The sequence below is a fragment of the Gouania willdenowi genome, chromosome 17 (genome assembly GCF_900634775.1).
Source record: "Gouania willdenowi chromosome 17, fGouWil2.1, whole genome shotgun sequence".
In the NCBI taxonomy this organism is placed as follows: Eukaryota; Metazoa; Chordata; class Actinopteri; order Blenniiformes; family Gobiesocidae; genus Gouania; species Gouania willdenowi.
In genome coordinates this window covers 25,243,422-25,267,388 of record NC_041060.1, presented here as the reverse complement: position 1 = coordinate 25,267,388, position 23,967 = coordinate 25,243,422, and the positions used below count along the sequence as shown (strand labels likewise).

Sequence of the window (23,967 nt, the reverse complement as noted above, 5' to 3'; positions counted from 1 at the left end):
ATTGCAGCCGGTAGATTAGTCGCGAGCTGCCTCGTGGAGAGAGGGGGGGCGCACACTCACCGCAGCCCAAAAGGTATTATAATGACGTGACTCCTGCCTTTATCACAGTTTTACAGGCTTTAATGGAGGTCGAAGTAACACGCCAAAAATAAATCAAACACACAAAGAACCGTCTTATACTGTCATACACTCACACCACCGTGGGAACAGAATTTTTTTTTACTCTTTTCCTCACTTACGCCCGCCCTTTCCCCAGGATCCCAGCCAATCAACACTCAGAACACAAGTAAACAAAGACACACATTGGCAGAGAACGCTGCACGTAACCGTGATGCCTTCATGGCCATGGGAAATCTCAACATCAGTTAACCACTGAATACACACAAGTGGAACATAACCAGAACATAGAACCCAGTATGTTACAGCATAGCAGACCAGACCGGGCGGCTCGTGCGTGGATCGCAGACCTGACTGAAGCACGCAATCATATTTGTTCCCTGCGCTTCAGCAGCAAGTGAGGAATGATCAGCAAATAATATTCAGTGAATGTGAACGCTGAACAACTAAACACAACACAACGCCATCAATATCCTGTCCCACTACGAGCAGAAATCACTTTAGAGGTGATACCGCAACAATATAGAAGTGTTTTTGTGTTTATAATATTCATGTAATAGAGATTAAAAAAAAAAGTGAAAAATGAAGCTAGAGCCCGGCCCGGTGTCATGGTCTGCATATGCACATATATAGGGCTGGGCGATATATCGAATATACTCGATATATCGCAGCTTGTAGTCTGTGCGGTGTTGAAAATGACCATACCGTTAAACTCGCGGACTTTTTTTTTTTTTTTTTTTTAAATATCTTAGTGGCATTATGCACAAAAGGTGCACTTAAATTTAGTGTTGTTTTGAAATGTCATCTTAATGACAACATGCACAAAATGGCACTATTTGTTTTAAAATATTGTAGTGGCATTATGTACAAAAAGTGCACTTTAATTTCGTGTTTTGAAATGCCATGTGAGTTGCATCCTGCACTTATGTCTTGTTTTGAAATGTCTCTGTGAAAATTTTGCACAGAACGTGCACTTTCTGTTGACAATTTTATGTTTGAGCCACTCACTGTTTAATAAATACAGTTATGTCAACTTTGACTTAGTTGTGATATCCCCTTTTTTGCATGAAAGTTTAAAATTGGCATATATTAATGCAGTATGATCAAGAATGTTTTAATGTAGACATATAGAATCATCATACTGGTGTGATTTTGTGCATCAAAGTGTTAATTCAAGGGTAATGCAAAATATCGAGATATATATCGTGTATCGTGACATGGCCTAAAAATATCGCGGTATTTATAAAAGGCCATATCGCCCAGCCCTACACATATACACACACATGCGGACTACTGAAAAATGAATTTTTGCTAAAAAAAAAAAAAAAAATTAATTCACTTTTGTTTATTTTTGTTTTCAAAGTGAACAGACGTGTTTTATTTGTTTATTGGATTATGTCTAAACTCTAGTAACAGGTTAAACAGAGATTGCATAAGTCCAACTTGACATGTAGGCCTACAATTATTGTGTTATTTGCTAAATGTATTATTTATCTTGTGTTTTTCAAGAAGGGAGCAATTGTTGACAACATTTTCACTGTTTTGTATTATTGAATGCTGCCTGTTATACGTGTTTTTATTTAAAATTTTAGCAATGTCATTTGAGTTTGTTGGTACTATTTTGCACCATAGAATGCAGAGTGTTAAATTTGAGTTTTCAGATCTGCACAATCAATGTTCTCAAAATGTCATTAAATTTAGCTTTGCTAATGGGACTATATAACCCACTCAGAAACACTTATTGCGATATATACTGTACTGTTATCGTGAAGGGATTCAATTTATACTGTGATATGAATTTTAGGTCATATCACCCAGACCTACTCCATGCTGATCCTTATCAAGTCTTCAGTGCAATTATGGCATCTTTGCTAGTGCTAGTGCCATCTTACTCTTTTTCTGTTTTTGAACTTCTCTCCCAATTCCTTGTCCTCACCTGGTCCACTGTGTTTTTCTTGTTTTCTTTTAAAATACAACTTGATTGACTTAATTCCTTTTTCCATGCCGGTTTCATGCTCTCTCTTTTTTTTTGCTGTAATGTAAAATTGTAAAAGCACGTGTAGTTTTAGGCTCTTCATTGCTCAAAAAACAACACAAACAATAAAAACAATGAAGGCAAAGCAAGGCGAATTTATTGTATAGTGCATTTCATACACAAGGCAATTCAGTGTGCTTTACATGATCAAAAAGTGCAACAGAAAACTTAAAATCTATAAGAATATTAAAGTCGGCAAAACATTTAAAATCATCAGTAAAAAAATGTAAAATTATCAACAAACACATTACATCAACATGACCAAAAATCTTCCTCTCAATCATACACAGTAGAGAAAATGAGTGCCTTTAACTTTGATTTAAAAATGTTTACAAGATGGCATTAGTATTTGTTGTTCATCACACAGGCCCAAACAATTATACTTTAGTCATGAGGTACATATGCATGACAATTTGTAAGGAAGGTAACTATGAATCATGTCCTGAAACATGGTTCAACATAACATGGTATTCTTTTACATATTTTAATGCAACCCTGTAAAATAGCCAATGTGCACACTTCTTTGGTGCTGAGCACAGAAAGGCAGAAAAGATGTATACGTGTGTATGCATGGAACACGTCATGTGCACTAAAAGCAACAGCGTCAAGCTGGGTGTTGTCAGGGTGCATGTGAACGTCGCCTTTCATCATCGCCGCCACAGTCTGCCATCCTTAATGTGTCTAAACCAATTCTGTGTATGAACAAATGCCATGCATGCCGCTGACATCATGGAGTTTCCACTGCTGTGCTCGACTCACCTTACAGATATCAGCTTTGATATTTCACACCGCTGGCGCAGTCGCAGGGGTTCCACACCCACCGTCGCTACTGACCACAGATGGATTCTGGAAAGCCACTGACTATGTAGAGGGGAGTCTTTCCCAAACCTTAAAGGTCAAGTTAACAACTCAGAATGAATTAAAGTTCGCTGTGAACTAATAAAGCTGCATGAAAAGATCAAACTTTAACCATTTATTTTAGTGGAAGTGTTGAATTACAGATTATTTGTGTTTCTAATTTGATCAGCAGGTTAGTGATGTGATGCTGAATATCATTAGAAAACAGAGTTGTCTGCATAAATGAAACCTTAAGATATACTCATATTCTATCAGTCCAAACCATGTTACTGCATTTTAAATAGAGTAAAATAGTTACAAGCAGTGGCTCTGGCCCACCTTTATACCAATGATAAAACAAGAAGTTTAAACTAGATGGACATAAACACTTATAATGTGGTGAACAAATGTGGTGGGAGTGGGGGCCTAGTTGTTAATGAAGTAGGCTTGTAATCGGAGGGTCACCGATTTGAATCTCACCCGGGCCATCACTGTGGGATGTTGAGCAAGTCCCTTAACACCCAACTGCTCCCCGGGCGCCTGCAATTGGCAGCCCACTGTTACACCTGGGGGAAAATGGGTAAAAATGCAGAGAATTTCACTATGGTGATGAAGAAAGTATACATTATTATTATTATTAAAAGTAAAGAAAGAATTGCTTTAGTAGTAGTAGTATTGTTGAAGCTTAGATTTTTTTGATTGACGGTTTAGTTGTACTTCAGTACTCGTTTCACTCTGGAGGTTTTCTCATTGCGTTTCTGTACAGCAGAGATATGGAGGTTTATTCCTGTAGATTATCTCAGTGCAGTGCATCTCCACAGCTGTGAGTCACATGTCGAGCCGTCTCCTGAATATCAAAGGCATTGCCAGGTCAAACCGGCAACCCGATACAATTGTTGGACCATCTATTGCCTAATGTGAAAGAAGGAAACCCCTCCATGTTTGGTCTGCTCTGCTCTTGCAGCTCGTTGTAACATTTAGAAAACCAAAGTCCTGTTTGTGCAGAATTTCCTGTTTAAATGAACACTGAGGCAAATTGGCTGAGAGCACACTCGTGAGTACTAACTGTTTACACAGTCACAAACAGATGATTGATGCTCACCATTTGTTTTTGCAGATTTATAACGAGTAATGTAACATCCGGAACTCAATGTTTCCATCACACACATGCACGCGTTTACACAGCCAGTATGATGAGGTGAAGTCACACCTCTAATTTTAGTCTACCACTCTAAAGCTCTAAAGAATCCAGTTATGATGTGCTAACTTGAGACCTCTTTGTGTTCATCCATCCAAAATATACACCTATCTATCCCAGGGTTCTCACCGGGAATTTTTCACCAAATAGGGGTCGTGGCGTGAAATTTTGAAATGTATAACTCATGGAGGGCCAAAACTAGTGAAGTAAAGCTTAAGTTGTTTTTTTTTTAAATCTTTGTTACTGCCTTACTTTTAGGGGTGTGCCATCTAAGGGACCTCACGATTCGATTCCGATTCAGAGTGCTACAATTCGGTTATCAACGATTATTACGATATTAACGATTATCACAATTTTTTATGCATTTTTTTTTTTCTTTTCCTCACTTTGTGGCTATTTCATACATTTAAACAAGGTATATGTGTCTGTATCCACTTTTTAAAGTAACCAAACAAATGTATCGCTATAATCTTTATTTATCTATAAAAGCAAAAAAAGGTCTGTCTGCGTGTGTGTGCGCGTGTGTGTGGAGCAAATATTTCCCCGATGTGATGCCTGTTCGACCTGAAACTTTGTCAACGGCTTCCAAATACCCAGAGTGTGTACATTTATTTTGGAGTAATTTGGTCATTTCCAAATGTTTATTTTAATTTAATTTCACGTCTGGACGGCACAGAAGTCAAACCTATTCGGCTTTTGACTTCAGTGTGTGAGGGGGCGCACCGTCCATATCTATTTCACTACACAGCTCACTTCCGGTGCGTGCAAGAGCTCCTGTGGACTTTTCTTTTGAGGAAAAATACTTTTTACTGTTCCTTATTTGGTGATGACGTTTCAAAACGTTTATTTTCATGTTAGTTTGATTGTTCGCTATTTAGACCGGACAGACCTCACCTGGAAGTTATTGACGGGCAATGGCTGCTGTGTTGAAAGCTGCACATTTCTCAGCAGCGCACGTGTGTGTGTGAGAGAACCAACGGAGGAGATTAGAGTCCCAGGTAGAGAATCTCACACACACACACACACACGTCAATCAGGTGCGCTTCACTATCGATCACCGTCTATGGTGATGACATGCATGCAGGTATGTGAGTGTTGAGTGAATAACGGACCACCATTTAGTCCGGTTACAGTCTGTGTCACGACACCTGTCCATAGGGTGGTAGTGACTGAAGTGTTACGCTCTGATCTAAGTGTTTACACAGAAACATGATCATATCCAAACCGTGGATTGTAATCGACCCATCACTAGATTCTCTAGAGCCAGGTTTCAATCGAGGTTAGGACATGAAAATGTTTTACAACTTTGAGTTCAGCTCATGAAAAATGGGAGCAAAAACAAAAGCGTTGCTTTTATAAATTTGTTCAGTATATTTTTTCCAAAAATTGTTTTCATCCACTAATGATGCCAGTGTGCCCCCAAACACACAGCTAAAGGGACATTTCTGTTATAATCACAGATTGAAAGTTGAGCCAAAACAATGGTGGATGTTGATTTGGTGGCTTTCCACAGAAACACCCAGAAATGTTCAAGTTTTTCGGAGTTAGGTCAAATCACTGGGAACATTGTAAACAAACCAGAACAAACATGGCATCAGTCTTCCATGTCTGGCATAGAAATACAAGAAATCACGGTAAGAATGAAGTTAAAATGTAACTTCAAACATTCTGCAGGTTTCCCAGTCCCACAATGCCTCAAGTCACATGACCACTTGTCAACAAACACAATCTTCATGATGGAGTCAATCTTGCCATTTGTAATATTTTTGCGAGTGGCAATTTCAACCTTGAACGTGTGTTAGTAAATTCTCTCATTTTTCCGGAAGAAATACCTTCAATTCATTGACCTGTGAGGCCTACACTTTGTTTTTGTGTGCAGTAAAAAATGTTAAACATCGTCCCCAGCCGTTTTAATGTAAAACTTTGCTCTTGTTGACAGGATTTTGTAAGATGCTATCACGTCTCTAACTTTAGACCATTTTATTAGTCATATATAAATAAATTGAGAAGATTGAGCTGATGCTTAAATTGTATCTTCATTTGTTCAGTCTGTTCCTTGGTGAGCAAAAGAAGGATCTGCTACATGTTTATGGATAAAGCAAAGAGACTATAGCAGTGACTTTTGATAGTTAAATTCCATAAATTACCCTTGAATTAAATCACAACAGCAGAACACCCTTAAATAGAACAGTGGCACTCAGACATCTGACATTCATGCAGTACTCCTGTCACGATCTTGTGTTTGGCAGGGCCTGTGTCTGTGTGCGTGCACGCCGTGCAGTCATCCAGGAAGGCTGATGAGCGTGCTGCTCGTGTAAAAGTCAAAGGTTGCGGGGGGCACCAGCTGATGTCATAGACTCAAAACAAGAGTAGTGCCCTCGATGACAGCCAGGCAGCTATAATTGTCGTGACAACCCTCAGGAATGAACCGTCAGGTGACACGCTTTCCTTGTTGCCAAGTTGATGGAAAAAGAAACACACACACACACAGCATGACCCCCACACAAGGCTTTGTCTATGGGGAGACCCCCTCGTAAAACAATGTTGAATGGGGATATGAGAGGAATCTCTCCCTGTCAGGAGATCAGTAGACATGGAGGGCAGCAAACTCTGCCCTAGTTTTTTTCAAGTAGCTGTCTCTATAAAAGTGGTCCTAATTTTTGTTGAATGGGTTCTTGTTGATGCGAAAGTTTGACCTTAGTTTTGGATGTTTAAAGCTGCTGGAGACAAAAAAAAAAAGTTTGTACCAGAAAAAGACAGTATATTCCACCTAGATCAGGGGTGTAGAACTAATTTTAATTCAGGGTCCAAATACGGACCAGTTCAATCAAAAGTGTTTTTGACGGGAAACAAACAATTTTAACATTAATGTGCCTGAGTTTTCACTTCCAATTTTAAATTAGACATACAATATGGAAGGCATCAACAATATTCAAGCAATAAGTGACAGATACTTCAATGTCCTACTATTTATTTATTTTTTGACAATTTTTTTATTTAATTTGGGGAGAATCTGTGAAAAAATTTGAGCAAAAATTGCAGGATTTTGGAAAAAACTATTTACACAATGATTCATTTTCCCTTTTTCCTGCCGGTCAAATTGGATGCTCTGAAGGGCCAGATTTGGCCCCCGGGCCTTGAGTTTGACACGTGTCCTAGATGGATAAATCAAAGATCATTTGCTGGAAGAAAATATGTAAAAGGTTGAAATTGCCAGTGGAAAGTTTGTCTTAAGCTTCTCCCTAAACATTGTCGGTAATATTTCGCGGATTGCATTGTGGGATGTGTAGTGCTGTAGACAAACGCACATACACAAACTTTTAGTTTTTATGAGAAAACATATTTAATTTGACTATCTTTCAGCAGCCTAGTTATAGTATTATTTAATGTACATAAGTTGGGTCAAATTAAAGATTTTTTTGTGCCATTTCATGCAATTGCAATGCTTTAATTTTATTGCTGTTAGTACACAGTCATTAAGTTATTTTTTTTTTTTGGTTTTTTATTTTTGGTTTTTGCCAAGAATTTTCATTTTGTTGCATCTTTATATACTTTATTCTTAATTTGATTTCTTGTGTTTGACCCCTAAAACACTGCCATAGTGACTTCCCAACACATTTTGGGGGTTTTCACAGAAAGTTGTTGCAAAACAATGGTGGATGTTTATTTTGGGGCTTACACGCCGGAAACAATCTATTTCAAAAATTATGTCAAGTGATTCTCTGTCAACCTTGTTTGGCAAAGAAACACAAGTCACAGTAATGAAGGAAAAACACTCTTATTCACCTTATTTTACCATTCAACCCTAAACAGAGCACTTCTGTGATGTAGCTTGATCAATCAAGCAATAAATAATAATAAAAAAAAATCACTTTAGACTTTAGTGCAAGATTAAATAATATTCAATAAAATTAATAGTGCCTCATCTTAAAATATCCAATTGGCATGTTAACAAATAAGAAAATAAAAGTGCCACAGTGCTGTAAAGTAAGGCCAGTAATGTGCTTTTAGGAACTGCACTCTTAATGCTTACTCTCCTCATTTAGTTTCACAGATTTAAATGTATGTTTTTCTTGATGAAAAGTATGACAACTTAATTTTGATGGTATTGCAGGTGCAGAGCATGTCAAGTATTAGCATCATTCTTTCAGCACAAACCAGCACTAACGCAGCACAAACGATTGAGACCATTTTTGTTCAATTTGGACGTTGTGGAGGGCTGAGTGACGTCATCACCTTATAATAAACTTGTTATATCTTAAAAACGAAAGCAGCACAAACGATAATTATTTCAGCACAAACCAGCACTAACGCAGCACCCAAACATACATGCACGCGCAAACAAACACTTGTGCGGAGCACACAAATACGCCCTCAAACGTCTGTGCACAGTGCGCACACACACTAGCATCAGGCTAGTTACCAGAGAGGCTTAGAATACGTTTGGTCTCTTCCAAACAGAACAAATGTTGTAGAGTTTTACCTGCTGTTGATCTCCTTTATTCACAAACGTGTGAGAACTTTGGTCTAACTCTTCACCTCCACTCTACATCCAACTTGCTCTGCCGACCAAATAACAGACAGGGCTCCTCTTTGTGACACAAGTTCTTTGGTGTCATCATGTTCTACTAGTTCTGCAGCTTCAGAGCTTTCTTATCCATTTACATCGTAACCATAGCACTACTATTTACCTTCGCAGTGCAACATTGAAAAGGCTCCGGTCTGACGCGGTGCAGCATAGCATTCCGAACGTTGTGTAATCATTATACTGGTATGGCGGTATATTAAAAATGAATATCATAACAAAAATATATACCGGTATTTGGTTTGAACCGGCATACCGCCCACCCCTATAATGATAATAAATATACATATATATCCGAGTCCTAATCGGTAGATAACGTCCGATTCCGATCGAGTCTGAAACCACGTGATTGGGCCCGATTTCTGATCACGTGATTGGATTGGGACATCCTTAGTTATAACCAAACATGCTGTGTGTTCAACATGCATTGCTGCAGCATTTTAGTCTTCTTTTCTTTTGGGCATGCAGATTTTGTGTTTTGGAAACCAACAAGTAATTGTAGGAGGCTAGTTTTCAACAATAATGTCAATAATGCCAATTTTGTGCAGGATTTAACCTTTTGTATTTACCACACAAAGACAAACTCACACACTTCTGTATAGGTTATAAAAGGTGTTATATATATATATATATATATATATAGTGAGCCTGTTGACTGAATGCAGGTTTCAGGCTGGTAATTAGTCAAAGCAGTAAGGTGATAACAAGCTCCAGTCACACGTTTACATCTGAGGTGTCATTGGCAACGTGCCGGAAGTCACAGCCTTACCTGTCACCCTTTTCCTTCTCATTTTCCAACAGTATCTATTAATACAAACACAGTCGTTAAAGACACAGGCAGCTTATGTGATTTTTAGTTTTACTGAGGCAGAATACACTTGCCAAGGAGGCTAATGTTTCCAACAAGTCCTCGTCCCACTTTTGTTCCTGCCTTATTCCTATCTCCTACCTCCACCCACTCCTCCTCCTCCATGGCCAGTCTGAGTCATGATTCAAAAGGCGAAATACATGTTTTCAGACAAATCGCATCTCTTTCCTTTTGTCCTCTCCTCACTTCCATCCCTGGCTTTTATCTTTCTGGCATCTTGTATGAAATACCACAAGTTGACATCTTGTTGTCGCTGGTGACCCTTTTTAGAGGTCTGACGTCATTGGAAGAGTGCTACACCCCTATATGTAGCAGAACGATAGGCCCATGTGAGGAGTGGAAGGGATTCATCTTTGCTTGCTGATCGTGACTGTGCTACTACTTGATCAAACACGCTGCACATCTCTTTCATCTCTCAAACCATGTGATCCTACATACCATGCTTGGTTGCCATGGTAACCGTAAGCACTTTAATCACATTAGGCCATACTGATTGTGTCATTGTTTATTTATATTGAGAACCATATTGGAGGGGTGAATCATCGTATTTATTTGTGAGCTTCTGATAGCTTTTCAGTTTCATGTTTTTCCATTTACTCTTGTCCCTTTTTTTTATAACAACCAAGTGATGGGATGTCAAAACTAGAAAAACAAGCTGAGTTTGCACGTGCACAGAATAATCTGAAACCCTCAATAGTTCAAAATATGTGTTTTTGGTAAATTTGGGATGTGATGTGCTTTCCCTCATCAGATGTCCTTATCCTCTTTCAAACTTTATGAAATCATGTTTAACATGGTTGATTGAGTTAACTATTGTTAATAAGTTCATATTTCTCTTGACATCTGTCCAGTTGCTGAAGTTGCCACACATGAGGTATATTCCCTGTCATATTGCAATTTCTGCTTGATTTAAGAAGAAAAAAATAGCAATAATTAAAAAATAATAACAATATTGCCATTTCCAATTCAGGAACTTAATTCCTTTTTTGTGTTTCTGTTACAATAAGAAAGAATCAGAGCCCCTGGTCTTGCTTTATTTGGATAGTGAACTGTAACAGCTTGCTAATGCAATATGACATCTGGTAAGCTGTTCCCTATGAGACGTAATCACCACTCACAAGTGCACAGACCAAATTATGACATTTTGGTTGCCTCTATCAGAAATAGGACCATGTATTGTATTGTGTTTCATCTGCAGTACTGCCTTTTAATCTTGGCTTTTCAATCCAACATTGAATGTCCTTCTGTTGTACTTTTGTATTTCTAGGTTGTGGAAACAGCACTATGAGTCGGGACATGTACAACGCGGGTTATCACGCCATCACCAACATTGATTACTCCTCTGTGTGCATCAGCACAATGAGGGCCAGGCACAGTGACTGCCCAGGTATGACCTGGCACCAGATGGATGTTTGCCAGCTGTCCTTTCCCAACTCCTCGTTTGATGTTGTCATAGAGAAGGCTACGCTGGATGCCCTCATGGTGGACGAGAAAACACCCTGGAAGATTTCATCCCAAACTGCCTCATTCATTCATCAAGCACTCACAGAGGTATTGGTCCGATAAGTCCAATCTTTTTATTTCTTTTTAGTTATTAACCTATCTAGTTTACTCGTGTTTCTCACTGTTTCTGGCCTAACAAGTGATGGGTGGTGGGTAGACTTACACAAAAATTGAATGAGGGCTGTTTTAGGTCCACTACCCAGATTCCATTGGTATGTAAAGTAGGTCTTCTGATTTTCCGTTTCAAAATCGACCAAATTCCATTTCCAAATTCCGCGCCATGTCCGCATCACGTTACAATTACAGTTTCCTTACCGTTTCATCATCTTTCCCTATTTACATGATTTTACTGGCTGTTAACCTCCCAAAATGGTATAACAATGCTATTTAGAGTTTAAACATGCAGTGGTCAAAGAAAGGCTAAAGAAGCCCAGTCTGGACAGCTCAGAACTTAAGAACTTTCCACCAACATCAAAGCTCCCTTCCTTGGCAAAAACTCTGGAAAAGGTGGTAGCAAAACAACTGACATCCTTCCATGAACATCACAACCTCTACAACAGATTTCAGTCAGGGTTTCAGAAGCACCACTCCACTGAAACTGACTGCTGACATTGTCCAGCGACATTCTGATGTCCACTGACTCAGGAAGGTGTACTGTACTAGTTCTGTTAGACCTGTCCTCTGCCTTTGACACGGTTGACCACTGCATCATTGTGAATCGGCTGCGGGATCTGGTGGGAATGTCAAGTCTTGTCCTAGAGTGGTTTACCTCATATCTGAGGGGCAGGAGCTTCAGTGTGTCAGTCAATCACATCATGTCGAGGTCAGCTGAACTATCCTGAAGTGTTCTGCAGGGCTCAGTCCTAGGGCCACTTTTGTTTTCATTGTACCTTCTCCCTCTCGGACAGATAATTCAGAGGTTCAGTGATGTGTCTTAACACCTGTTCGCAGATGACATACAACTGTAATGCTCGTTTAACATCTCCGAATTCCACAAACTTACCTCTTTAATGGACTGCCTGTCCCATGTAAAGCAGTGGCTGAGTGAGAACAGTCTCCAATTAAACTCAGAGAAAACTGAGAAACTCATTTTTGCCCCTGACAATGTCATCCCTAGTATTACGCAACACCTGGGAGACCTGAGCATGTCAGTCAAAACTCATTTGCAAAACGTCAGAGTTATCTTTGATAAAGACATGTCTCTAGTGCAGCATTCGAGACTATTATTCATGCTTTTGTGTTGTTGCAGTTGGACTATTGTAACAGCCTGTTCACCTGCCTAAATAAGAAGGAGCTGACCGGCCTACACTACAGGTACATCTCAAAAAATTAGAACATCATGAAAAAGTTTAATATTTTTGGTCACTTATTTCAGAAAGTCAAACCCATATGTGATCTTGGCTCATGACACATAGAGTGAAATATTTCAAGCCTGTATTTTTTTAAATTTTGATTATTATGGCTTACAGACAATGAACACCCAAAATTCAGTGTCTCAGAAAATTAGAATATTACATAAGATCAATAAAAAAAAGGATATTTTCGACAAAAATGTAAGGCTTCTGAAAAGTATGTGAATTTCTATGCACTCAATACTTGGTTGGGCCTCCTTTTGCATGAATTACTGCATCAATGCGGCGTGGCATTGAGGCGATCAACCTGTGACATTATTACGGCGTAATGGAAGCCCAGGTTGCTTTGATAGCAGCCTTCAGGTCATCTGCATTGTTGGGTCTGGTGTCTCTGACCTTCAGCTTGACAAAACCCCATAGATTCTCTGAGGTTCAGGTCAGGCGAGTTTGCTGGTCAATTAAGCACAGTAACACCATGGTCATTGAACCAGCTTTTGGTACCTTTGGCAGTGTGAGCAGGTGCCAAGTCCTGCTGGAAAATGAAATCAGCATCTCCTTGTCAGCAGAAGGAAGCATGAAGTGCTCTAAAAGTTCCTGGTTGATGGCTGCTTTGACTGTGGACTTCAGACAACACAGTGGACCGACACCAGCAGATGATATGGCAACCCAAATTATCACAGACTGCGGAAACTTCACACTGGACTTCAAACATCGTGGACTCTGAGCCTCTCCACTCTTCCTCCAGACTCTGGGACCTTGTCTTATATGTCTTTTATACTTTTATACTGGTAACGAGTTCAAACAGGTGTAGGACAGAGGAGCTTCTTAAAGAAGAAGTTACAAGTCTGTGAGAGCCAGAAATCTTGCTTATTTGTAGGTGAAAAAATACTTATTTTACAGAGGGATTTACCAATTAATTCATTAAAAATCTTACAATGTGATTTTCTGGATTTTTTTTTTCTCATTTTGTCTCTCATAGTTGAGGTATACTTACGATGAAAATTACTGGCCTCTCTCATCTTTTAAAGTGAGAGTACTTGTACAATTGGTGGCTGACTAAATACTTTTTTGCCCCACTGTAGATTATTCAGGATATAGAGAATCCGTAGTGCAGTGTGAGCGTACACGATCAGTATCATTTAGTAGCCATTATATCGCCTCGTATTTTCTTTGACATGATCTGACGTGTTTGTGACCCAATGCGATGCAGCGGTGTGACAAAACAAATGATTATCACCTTAAATGAACTATTCCTGTAGTTAGAAGAGGAGGGGATGACAAGAAAGTGACTTAGCAGCTTAACACTTTGTTGAGTGTTTGAAACAGCTGACAGTTTACTCAGCTGCTGCTGGCGCAAACACACATACATACACACAGCCTGAAGCAGTGTTTGTCGGACTCACAATCACAATATCCACTTAAATAGCCATGTGTTTTACTGTAATGTGCAGTTTTTTGGTTGAAAACCATAACAAAAGTGTGTATAGCAAAATAAAATCGCCATGTGATCACCCCAAAACAGCCTGATTTTAGAAGCGTCATGAAAGTGACTTTTCAGAGGGCTAAAACTCTGGAAAACAGGCGAGTTTGGGAAAATAAACCTCAAATGCTATGTTGTCGGGGTTCTTAGAACAAATGGAGATGTGTGAAAAATAGCATAATACTGGACCTTTAAATAAAGTGCAAGAAAAAAAACCCCAGTTCAGAAAATTTTTTCGATTTCAGAACGTGAATTTGTTTGTTGTTCACAATCATGGAAAATTGGAGGCCCTAGTAAAGGTAGCCACCTACGAGTTAAGCTGTGTCATTCAGTTGTTTCTATACCACATTATCATAAGTGTCGCCAGCATACATTTCTGACCCAAGGACATTTGCCTCTATTTAAACTAACAATCTGTCTCAACTACCCCTGTGGCTTTAACCATCAGAAAACACCAGCTGAGGTAATCACAATAGGTGAGTTTTACACACACATAAATCATCATTATTGTATAAGTGCCTCTTTTTCCCAACTCTGCAACAAATCGTTCATCTGCAAAAGAGCATTAGCAGTAGTGACACTTTGCATTTCCACAGTCAATCATCTGACTGGCAGTACTGAGTGCCCTTCAGCTGCTGGCTGCAGCCCTAACTGCTGCTGCGTCAGTGCGACAATGACAATGTTTTGGCCATTAGCCATACTTGACCTTGATCCACGAAGACAAGAGAATACCACTATTAACTGAAGTAGGTTACTCATCATTGATGAAGATGACAGAATGATTCATGTTTAACTCGGTGTAATGTGTTTTTAAACCATTAACCATCCACTGGTTTCTTACAATATTGGTTTTCCTGTTGTATTGAAAGGTAACGTTTACTGTTTTAATCTTTCGTAGTTTTGAGTTCAGGCCTCTGTTATTTGGGCTGCATGAACATCCAGTGCCTCTAAAATGGTAAGACTGCACCATTAGAAATAAACTTTCTAGCAGCCTTTAACCTTTTTTTTTTTTTAAATAACAGCTCTGACCAGAATAGACTGTGTGGAATAGATAATCATTTGAAATTTACAGAAAAACCTTAGTTCATTGGCTTTCATTCACCTGGACATTAGAACATCTTTTCTAAGAGAACTTGATCCTCAGACTCAGTGGAGCAAACAGTGCTATGTCCCTTGTTGTGTACGGGCCAGGTTTTTAAGGACAGTGACTAACCATAGCAACACATACGCAGCAATATGTGCTGTGTGTTTGTTTGCAGCAGAAGGATGTATTGCTGAAGGATCAGCGTGTGTGGCTGGAGCACAGATGGGAGGATTGGACTCACTTGGAAAGTAGTGAAGCTAAACTCACAAAGCAGACATCACAAAAGAAAGTCGGGTTCCTTCTTGCTCGACATCACCTTCCCCACTTTGGAGCGCCTCTTCTCACTTCTGCTTCTCACTTCGTTTTTCTCTCGTTTCCACTTTCATTCCTCTCACCTGCTTGATGCTTGGGGCTGTTATGGAATTATGCGACTGTGCTCATGTATTTGAGTGATGAACATTTTCAAAGCAGCTGCTGTGGTTGGTGTGTGTGTGTATCTTGTGTGTGCGTGATCATGCAGGAGTCGATAGCTTTTTGCACCAGAGTACACTTGCTCTCTTACTGTGGCTTGTTTGTGTATAGCAGTCACGATTCCTGTTTGTGTTGGTGTGTGTTTGGCAGAAATGTGGGAGGAGGGTGCAGAGCCAGTTTTCATATTTAATGTAAGATAGTCCAAGTGATTAAAACTTGGGACAGAGAAGGAAGCAGATGAACTGGAGATAATGAATAGAAATTAGAAAAGAGGAGCTCCTTGACCAACACTTGGTGAAAATCAAAGACAGTTACAAGAGAAGAATAAGCTGCAAAGGAGAAAAGAAAGGAGGAGGGAGAGAATAAGACTGACAGAAAGCTAATGAGCAGAGTGCCAGTGTGAGGCCAATGGGAGGGAGGCTGCAAAGGAGAGCAAGAGGAGCACGGCACACCTTAATGGAAAGCCTTTTATTGAGAATTTTTCAGGGAGAAGATTTCCCTCATTGCATTAAAAACCAAAATGTCACATTTAGTTATAGTCAGAAACATTGGAAACAGTTTGTTCTTATGCAACGCTTCATACGCATCCATCTTCTGTACTCTCTTATCCTGCTCAGGCATCCTGAAACACAGATAGCTTAAGTTTAAAATGTAGGACACATATACTCTCCTGCGGACATATGTGACGTAGATGAATTTGGACCTGCAAGATATTACTATTCATACAATACAATACACATACGCAGAAATATTTGACCACTGGGTCTTAAGGCCTTAACTTTTCAAGGCAGCTTTTAGGCTTCACGCTCCACTGCTACCCGCTACAATACTGAGCAGCCATATGTCCAGGTCTTATTAAAAAGCATTGTATATAGTTATGCATGTGCAAAAAACAATCTTGTCACTTTTAATTTGGTGAAGGTGAATATGATCACGGTTGTCCAATGAAACAATCGGGATTGTCGGCACCCTACTTTTTGTTAATTTGATTTGACGATGCTCATCTGGAATGGTAGATCCCAATAACTCAGCCATTTATAAGTGGATTAAGGCTTCAATGATTATTCAACATGATTGATAATGTCGACTACAAAAATTTGTTGGATTTAATAGCGTTGACGCATTGTTTTAACTGAAATGAATGATAAAATCCAGCCTGTGGCCGCTTCCTGCTTTCTTTCTTTCTTTCTGCTGCAGTACCTTACATTGACTGCTAGGGGCAGTGTTGCACTACCAACTTTGTGCAAATAAAACAGTGAAGAAGAATGGCGAAAAGAGAAAAAAAAAACTGAAGAAGCTTAACGCAACCTAAAGTTTCTAAAGCTGTATAACTTTTCAACAAAAACAAAGCAGTGAAACACTTTAAGTGTAAACTCTGAAGTTCAGCACTCAATCATTAAAGCACGACGGAGATACACGGACACCTGAAACAGAAACAGCGACGCACCCGGTTTGTACATGGACCCAGAGAGGAGTTACATCACATTTCTTATCACATGCAAATGTGTTTGTTAGCCGACAGTCTGTGATTCAAATAGGTATTATTTAATAATAGGTATTAGATTTAAGCAGGTGCGCTAAAATGTGCTTCAAAACAGAAAAATTATAATGACTAGTCGACTAATCGAAGAAATTATTGATAAATTAGTCAAATGCAAAAATAATAGTTTGTTGCAGCTCCAAAGTGGATTGCAAGTTTAAGAACTGTACGCACCTTTACCTGATCTAAAATATTGCTTCTCCCTACAGTATGTCCACTATATTCCAGTTCCAGTGTCAGTATCTTTCCTAAATGATGGTTACAACCCAGTAGTGTAACGTTCATGTTTTGAGCTTTTGCAGATATGTGATCTTGATAGGGGTGTAACGATACACAAAAATCACGGTTCGATACGTACCTCGGTATTGAAGTAATGGTTCTCTTCATTTTCGGTACAGTATGGAACAAAATGCAAAACATAAATTTGCTTGTTCATTCAAAACTTTAGTAAACCAACAATGTATTTAACATTATACAGAATATGAAAATTAAGTTAAAAAAAAAATACTATACTGTTGTAAAGTGCTACCTGGTAATAATAATAATCTCAAACAAAAAATACATAAAATATTATTCAAAAAATAAGCTCCTCACAGCTTAACAGCTTTTATCCGCTGCTATAAAGACTCTGATGGCAGTTGTTATAGCTTTGGCCAGATCTGAATTGCTAGGCAGAGGCTGCTTGAATGCCAAAGTCAGCTGCGTTTGCACTAAGGACGTTTTCTTTCTTGTCGCAGTGATATTCGCACTCGGGTGGTGCCGTTTCAAGTGAGTTAGCATTTTCGTTGTGCTCCTGGAAACATACCCGATCTCAGCTGAACAATGTCGGCACACTGCCCTCGTTTTATCCACTGGTCTTTCTCCATTGCAGTATTTCACCTGTAAGCCGAAGTGTTCCCAAGCAGGAGACTTTAGCGACAGGGGAGGGTCCTCCAGCTTTGGTTTCTTGCTAGCATTAGTCATGACGTACACGAGCTGCACATGTAGCTGCAGCCAAAAGTAAACACACGCAACTTCCGTTCGGTTCCGGATACTCACTCGTGCACAACCCTGTACCCGAACCAAACGTCCTGTACCGAAACGGTTCAATACAAATACATGTATTGTTACACCCTTAGATCTTGACAAACTTACATCCTATTAACGGGCAAACATTTCCTAAGATGATAGGTCTACAACTGCTCCACTATTTTATTTCAAAGACCAAATGTTTAAAAACAAATGCTCAACATTCTTTCATCCTATTATTTTTCATATAACGTTAGAAAATCAAATCCATCTGCAAGAACTAAAGCATCGATCGCAACTATTCAAACCCTGACCTTGTTGATGTATGTTCAGAACACACTTAAGTTAACTTTACGTCATGTGACAATATGTGCAACAGCCTATTCAGTTTTATTTTTATGGCTACTTGCAGACATTCAGACAAACAGAATCTCAGCACTGGCCTTGGAGCACCAAGGTGTGAAATTTATTTCACAGTTTGAGACGCTCTGTGAATTACTCCAGTAGTTGCTATGGAGACTCTTTCATTGGATATCATTTCAGACACGCAGTTTTAATTGCTAACCCTAAGGCTTGTTTAAAACGGTGAAAATGAGTCCTTGAGCTTATTCAAAGAAGTATGTTTACCTCAAGACAACAACATTTTTGTCAGCTAAAAGTAAGAGTAAGTAAATAGAGGTGTTTTGGAGTGCACTCCCACTTCACACAGCCATTTTTGTCACTCTGTATTTAGCCAACAACTAACATTTTTTGATCGACGTAGAAGCTGTTACTTGCTCAATACTACTGGAACAAGAGTGGATTTGTGCTTTCGGATTTTTTCATGCTTTCTGAGGTGTTTGCGTGAAATGGCCACACTTTGCGCAGTGGACAAGCGTAATTATTACACGTTTTGGAGTGAGACTGGATTGGAGTTGAATATCGGCCTGTGCCAATAACAGATATATGTTATTGGCACAATATGATATATTGTCCCACAAATTATTGCCAATAAACAATGTTATTGTCATTTTTTTAGACCAAATTAACCACTAATGTAACGATAAAATATAAAAATGCAAGTACACCCTTTCAAATGCAATCAACTTTTATCATTGTAATTGGAATGTCAAGATCTTTTAAATATTTTTAAACAATAAAATAGATTCTGTCTGTTAAGAAAAAAAAAACACCTCAAATGCAAAACCACACACAACCAAATCAACAAATAAAATGGTTTATCAAGTCTCTCTCAAAAAACTAAATTGCACTTGCAATAAATATTAAACATTGAGGCACAGAGGTATATATATATATATATATATATTCCACTATGGAACAAACATGCTCAGGTGCTGAGGGTGAACCCCCTTGTCATCCAGCCTGTTTGGAGGCGAAAGACAAGGAAAACCAAATACTTAGACTTAGCTTGGTGGCTCGGCCCACTCGGAATCCCCGCTTCTGCTTCCGTTCACACCGCTTACGTCTCCTCCGCTGGCGAACACTGCGGGTAAGAGGCTCCGCTGCTCCACAGGCCGCTGGATGTAGCCGGCGTAGCAATTCGAAGCTACGTAGTAGATTTCCTGGTGGTGGTATACTATTTTAGAGTAATTACGCTGCAGGTTTACTGAGAAATTATTAGAACTGACTCAGTTATTGGCTGTTTAATGTCTGTTGCTAATACTAGCCTCTGTAGCCGACAGGTGTACCACCAAATACGCATGCATATGGCAATATATTGAGGTCGGCAAACTTACCGAGTTCATTTTCATTTACCGTCCGGTTAATTGATTTATTGATTATCGGTCCAGGCTTAGTTGAATGCCCTCCCATATGTCAGAAAATCCTTAGGTAATGGAGTTTGTTTGAAATAAAATTGCAAGTCACTTTTTCACTTTAAATGTTAAAATATGGCATTGTTTTTTTTTTTTACCTTGAGTTTGAGCAAGCTGAATGGATTCCATCCCTGCAAATTTATTTAAATCTTTGAAAAATAACCGAGGACAGCACTTGACCTTACTCTGTGTGTGTGTGTGTGTGTGTGTGTGTGTGTGTGTGTGTGTGTGTGTGTGTGTGTGTGTGTGTGTGTGTGTGTGTGTGTGTGTGTGTGTGTGTGTGTGTGTGTGTGTGTGTGTGTGTGTGTGTGTGTGTGTGTGTGTGTGTGTGTGTGTATTTTTGTCCAGTGTGCGTGTGTCATGCCACTGTCTCATATAAATGGTCTTTTTGAAAAAAGAACATGTCCTCCAGTAGCAGCTTAAGAGCTTTTCTAGACATACTGTAGATACATAAATATATATATGGAGGTTTAGCACCCAATCACATTATGATGCAGAAAGCAGAAAGCTCTGGCTAACACAACACAACCAAATTTTCGTTTTTTTCCATTTTCATTTAGTCAGAACCAGCAACCAGAACCAAAACAACATATATGAGTTTAGGACAAATGTATTTTGCTCATCCACAAATTATTGTAGGAAAACCTAAACTGCCAGACTTTATAGGCAGTGAAACTTTCAGCTATTTTTTTTCTCATATATGACACCATGTTCTCTTTGCTTCTCTCACCTTCCTTCACCATCTGCTTCAACATAAAGTTCCTGGGTTGTGCTGAATCTGTTTTAATAAACAATATTGGTTTATTTTGAATTCCCACCCACATGTAGGAGATTTTATCATTTCAGCCAACACACAAGGTGATTTACTAAACTAACTATTACATAGGCTGACCTGGGTTGCTTTCCTTGGGTTTTATGGATGTTATTTTGGTCATCTTTAGTCATCCAATAGCCCTAAATGCATTTAATGAACATTTCATACATACTGAAAGTGATTAATAGCTAATCAAATGTAAAGTAAAAAACTAAATATATAGGAATGTAAGATTCTGGGAATTTTCAAAGTTGAACAATTTCCACGGAATTAATGGAAATAAACAATAAAGGGAAATTTGCAAAATTCATGTATACTTAAGAATAAGAAGAGGCCACTGCCTGAAAGGGTTTTGAACACGATCTTTTTTAATTTTTAGAGGGGATTGGGGATTGTCATTTTATTAATTTTCAGTTAAAGGGTTAGGAAAATGAATAATATTTTACTCAAAAATTGTGTTTATTTTGTGAAAGAATTGATTGTTCAATCAAACAATTTACCAAATACTGCAGTGGTTGTACTATGGTGTGTTATTGGTATCGGTGTTTCTGCCACAGAGATTTTCTGTTATAAAGGCATTGACTTGAAATTGTGTTTTTGATGTTTAAGTTTGACTTGAATAATTGTTCTACTTACTAATAAATTGAAATGTTTTTTAATTGCATTATTTTGCATTTGATTATAATAAATCATTTTCATTACATTTTTTTGATTTAATGGGAATTTTTAATAGTAATTTTCAACCCCTTGCAACCCTAGCTGTAAGTAGGCTCACCTTTCTAGTTGGCCACTTTTAAAATGTGTTGAGGCATGCATTTCTACCACAGGGGACAACATCTGTATAATCAAGATTAAAAACTATCAAAGATATCTTGTGACAGACCAGGAGGACAATGATAAAGTAAGCTAAAGAAACACTCATTATGAGGACAAGCTCCTTTTTTCTTTGGAGTTAGAAAATGCTAAACATGAAAGCATGGAGAGAAAAAAAAACCCTGCCTCTTAGAACCTGTTTCAGGTTACTGAGGGTTTTGAAAACCTCAACCTTTTGTTTTTGCGGACTCCCATCGGCTCTAGTTTAATGTATCAAAATGTTAAATATAACTCATAACATGAACCCGAGCTGGTTTTACGCAAATAGAGAGAGCCAGTCATTGGCATTGATTGGTTGTTTCTGTGGAGAGTGATCTTCTACTTCATTACCAGGAAGCTTGGAGGGCTGCTGGGAAGGTGAACCCATAGGAACATTCGTATGAGGACTTCAATGACACACAGACACACACACACACACACACTGCATTTATTGAGATATCATAACAGTGTGTTTTCTAAGGAAATGCTTATGCCCACATCAAATAAACCAGTGTTTCTCAAAATTTTCAGCCCACAACCCCCAAAATAAAGGTGCCAAAAACCCCCACTGTACCTGAAGGTGTTTTAACTTTAGCTGCATTTCCATTACACTTAGAAATTCGCAAAATCAAAATAGCGGTAATGGAAGCACCAGAATTTTGAAATAACACTTAAATATTGCTAAAAAAGTTTCACGCTTTCATGGGGAGGTATTTCAGACGTTTCAACATAAAAATTTGTGGCAAAAGCGCTATGGAAACACTTTTTTCCGCAAATACACGTCACAGAACATGATGTTCCCGGTTTCACGTGACGTGAGGTACCTGGTCACCTGACCACTGCTCTCCAAGTGTAAACAGAAGAGGAGACTGGGACATTTCTTAGCATTGTACTTTACAATTATTACTGCTACATTAATCGTGAAACAACAAAGGAATACAGAGTGTTATAAGGTTCTGAGCATCCATCTTCTTGCAGCTAAGTCTCGCGGGGTGAGATTTCACGGGAGTTACAAGGCTCCTGCCCAAAACAACGTTCAATGGAAACCCGTTCAAAGCGCAATTATACTTTGTCGACATTTAGAAATATCACTTTTATTTTGCCAAAATCTGTAAAGGAAACCCATCTACAGTTATGAACATTGACAAACAGTCATCTGGAGACAGAGCCGTCTATAAGGGGGAATAGAGGGGAGAGCCTTTTGGGGCCCATCCATGAAGTCAGCAAAATGATGGTCCATTTTATATGAATCTGTGATAACCACATTTATTTATTTTTCTGAATAATATCCACCGTTATCCAGCAAGTTTATTATTTGTGCCATAGTATATAGTCATCTTAAAGATGTACTCTAAATCCTAAAATGGGTTAAAAGTGACCAAAATGTTTGAAAGGTGGTGAAATGAGATTTTGATAACCACATAAATTGGTTAAAAGTTGCAAATTAGAGTGGCTAAAAACAGACAACAAAGTGGTAAAAAGGGTCTTATTATTGGAACAATTAGTTTAAACTGGCAAATAATGATCATGACAGATCATTTGATTGTCTTTGTGGTTGTAAGGGTGTGGATGTGGTGGTTGTGCCTCTCATATAGTAAATACGCTCCCCGGTGGCGCCTCACTGTTGCATTGAGCCTCATCAAACACAGTCAAGTGAAAGAAGCGGAAGTGGCAGTTGATTAAAATGAAATTGCTGGAATATACAGGAAAAAAGGGACCGTTTCCGTAATGGTCTAAGGTCCATTCCCTATATAGGCAGGGCCCTATGCTTTGCAGCCAAATATTACCCAAAGCATGCACTCTGCTCCCAGTGGTTCCTGTTCCTCCCACAGTGTTTATAAATGACACACATACCCTCAGCAATCATGATGTAAACACAGCGATTCATCACTTTCCCACTGCTTTTTGGCTCATTTCAGATCCCATTTGTTGGTGTTTTTGGTCAGCATGACTAATCTGCAACTGTGCCCTCACAGAAACATCGTAGTACTTTGGATTCACACGTATTTCCATCTGCACAAGCGTTAATTTTCACAGCTACTGTAGCTCATCTGTTGGATCACACCATCACGTGATCCTGTTCCCAAATCAAATCAAACTTTATTGATATAGCACATCTAATGCACAAGGCAACACAATGCATCAGAAACAAGTGATCGCAACAGTGACTTGCTAATTAAAAACACAATATACAGATTCAGAATAAAAGCTCAACATGTAGACAAAAATTATCCACGTAAAGTAGATCACACAACATGCACACAAACAAACACACACTGAAAGCAGGCGATGACATATATGTAGCAGATCACCACTTTTCTTCCTTTAAACCATCTGATAGATATTAAGCACTGTCGACCAGGAACAGACAACATAACCTTCCATTGCTGACAAATACAGGTCCAACCC

General features: G+C 38.8%; 1 protein-coding gene across 1 annotated transcript in view; it reads left to right on the top strand.

Annotated features, from left to right (window-relative positions):
- The window catches only part of ece2a (endothelin converting enzyme 2a), a 109,023-nt gene that overhangs the window by 44,844 nt on the left and 40,212 nt on the right, over positions 1 to 23,967 (top strand). Inside the window, exon 3 of the mRNA XM_028472168.1 lies at positions 10,908 to 11,191. Coding sequence (XP_028327969.1) covers positions 10,908 to 11,191 — 284 coding nt within the window. The remainder of the gene's footprint in view (positions 1 to 10,907; positions 11,192 to 23,967) is intronic.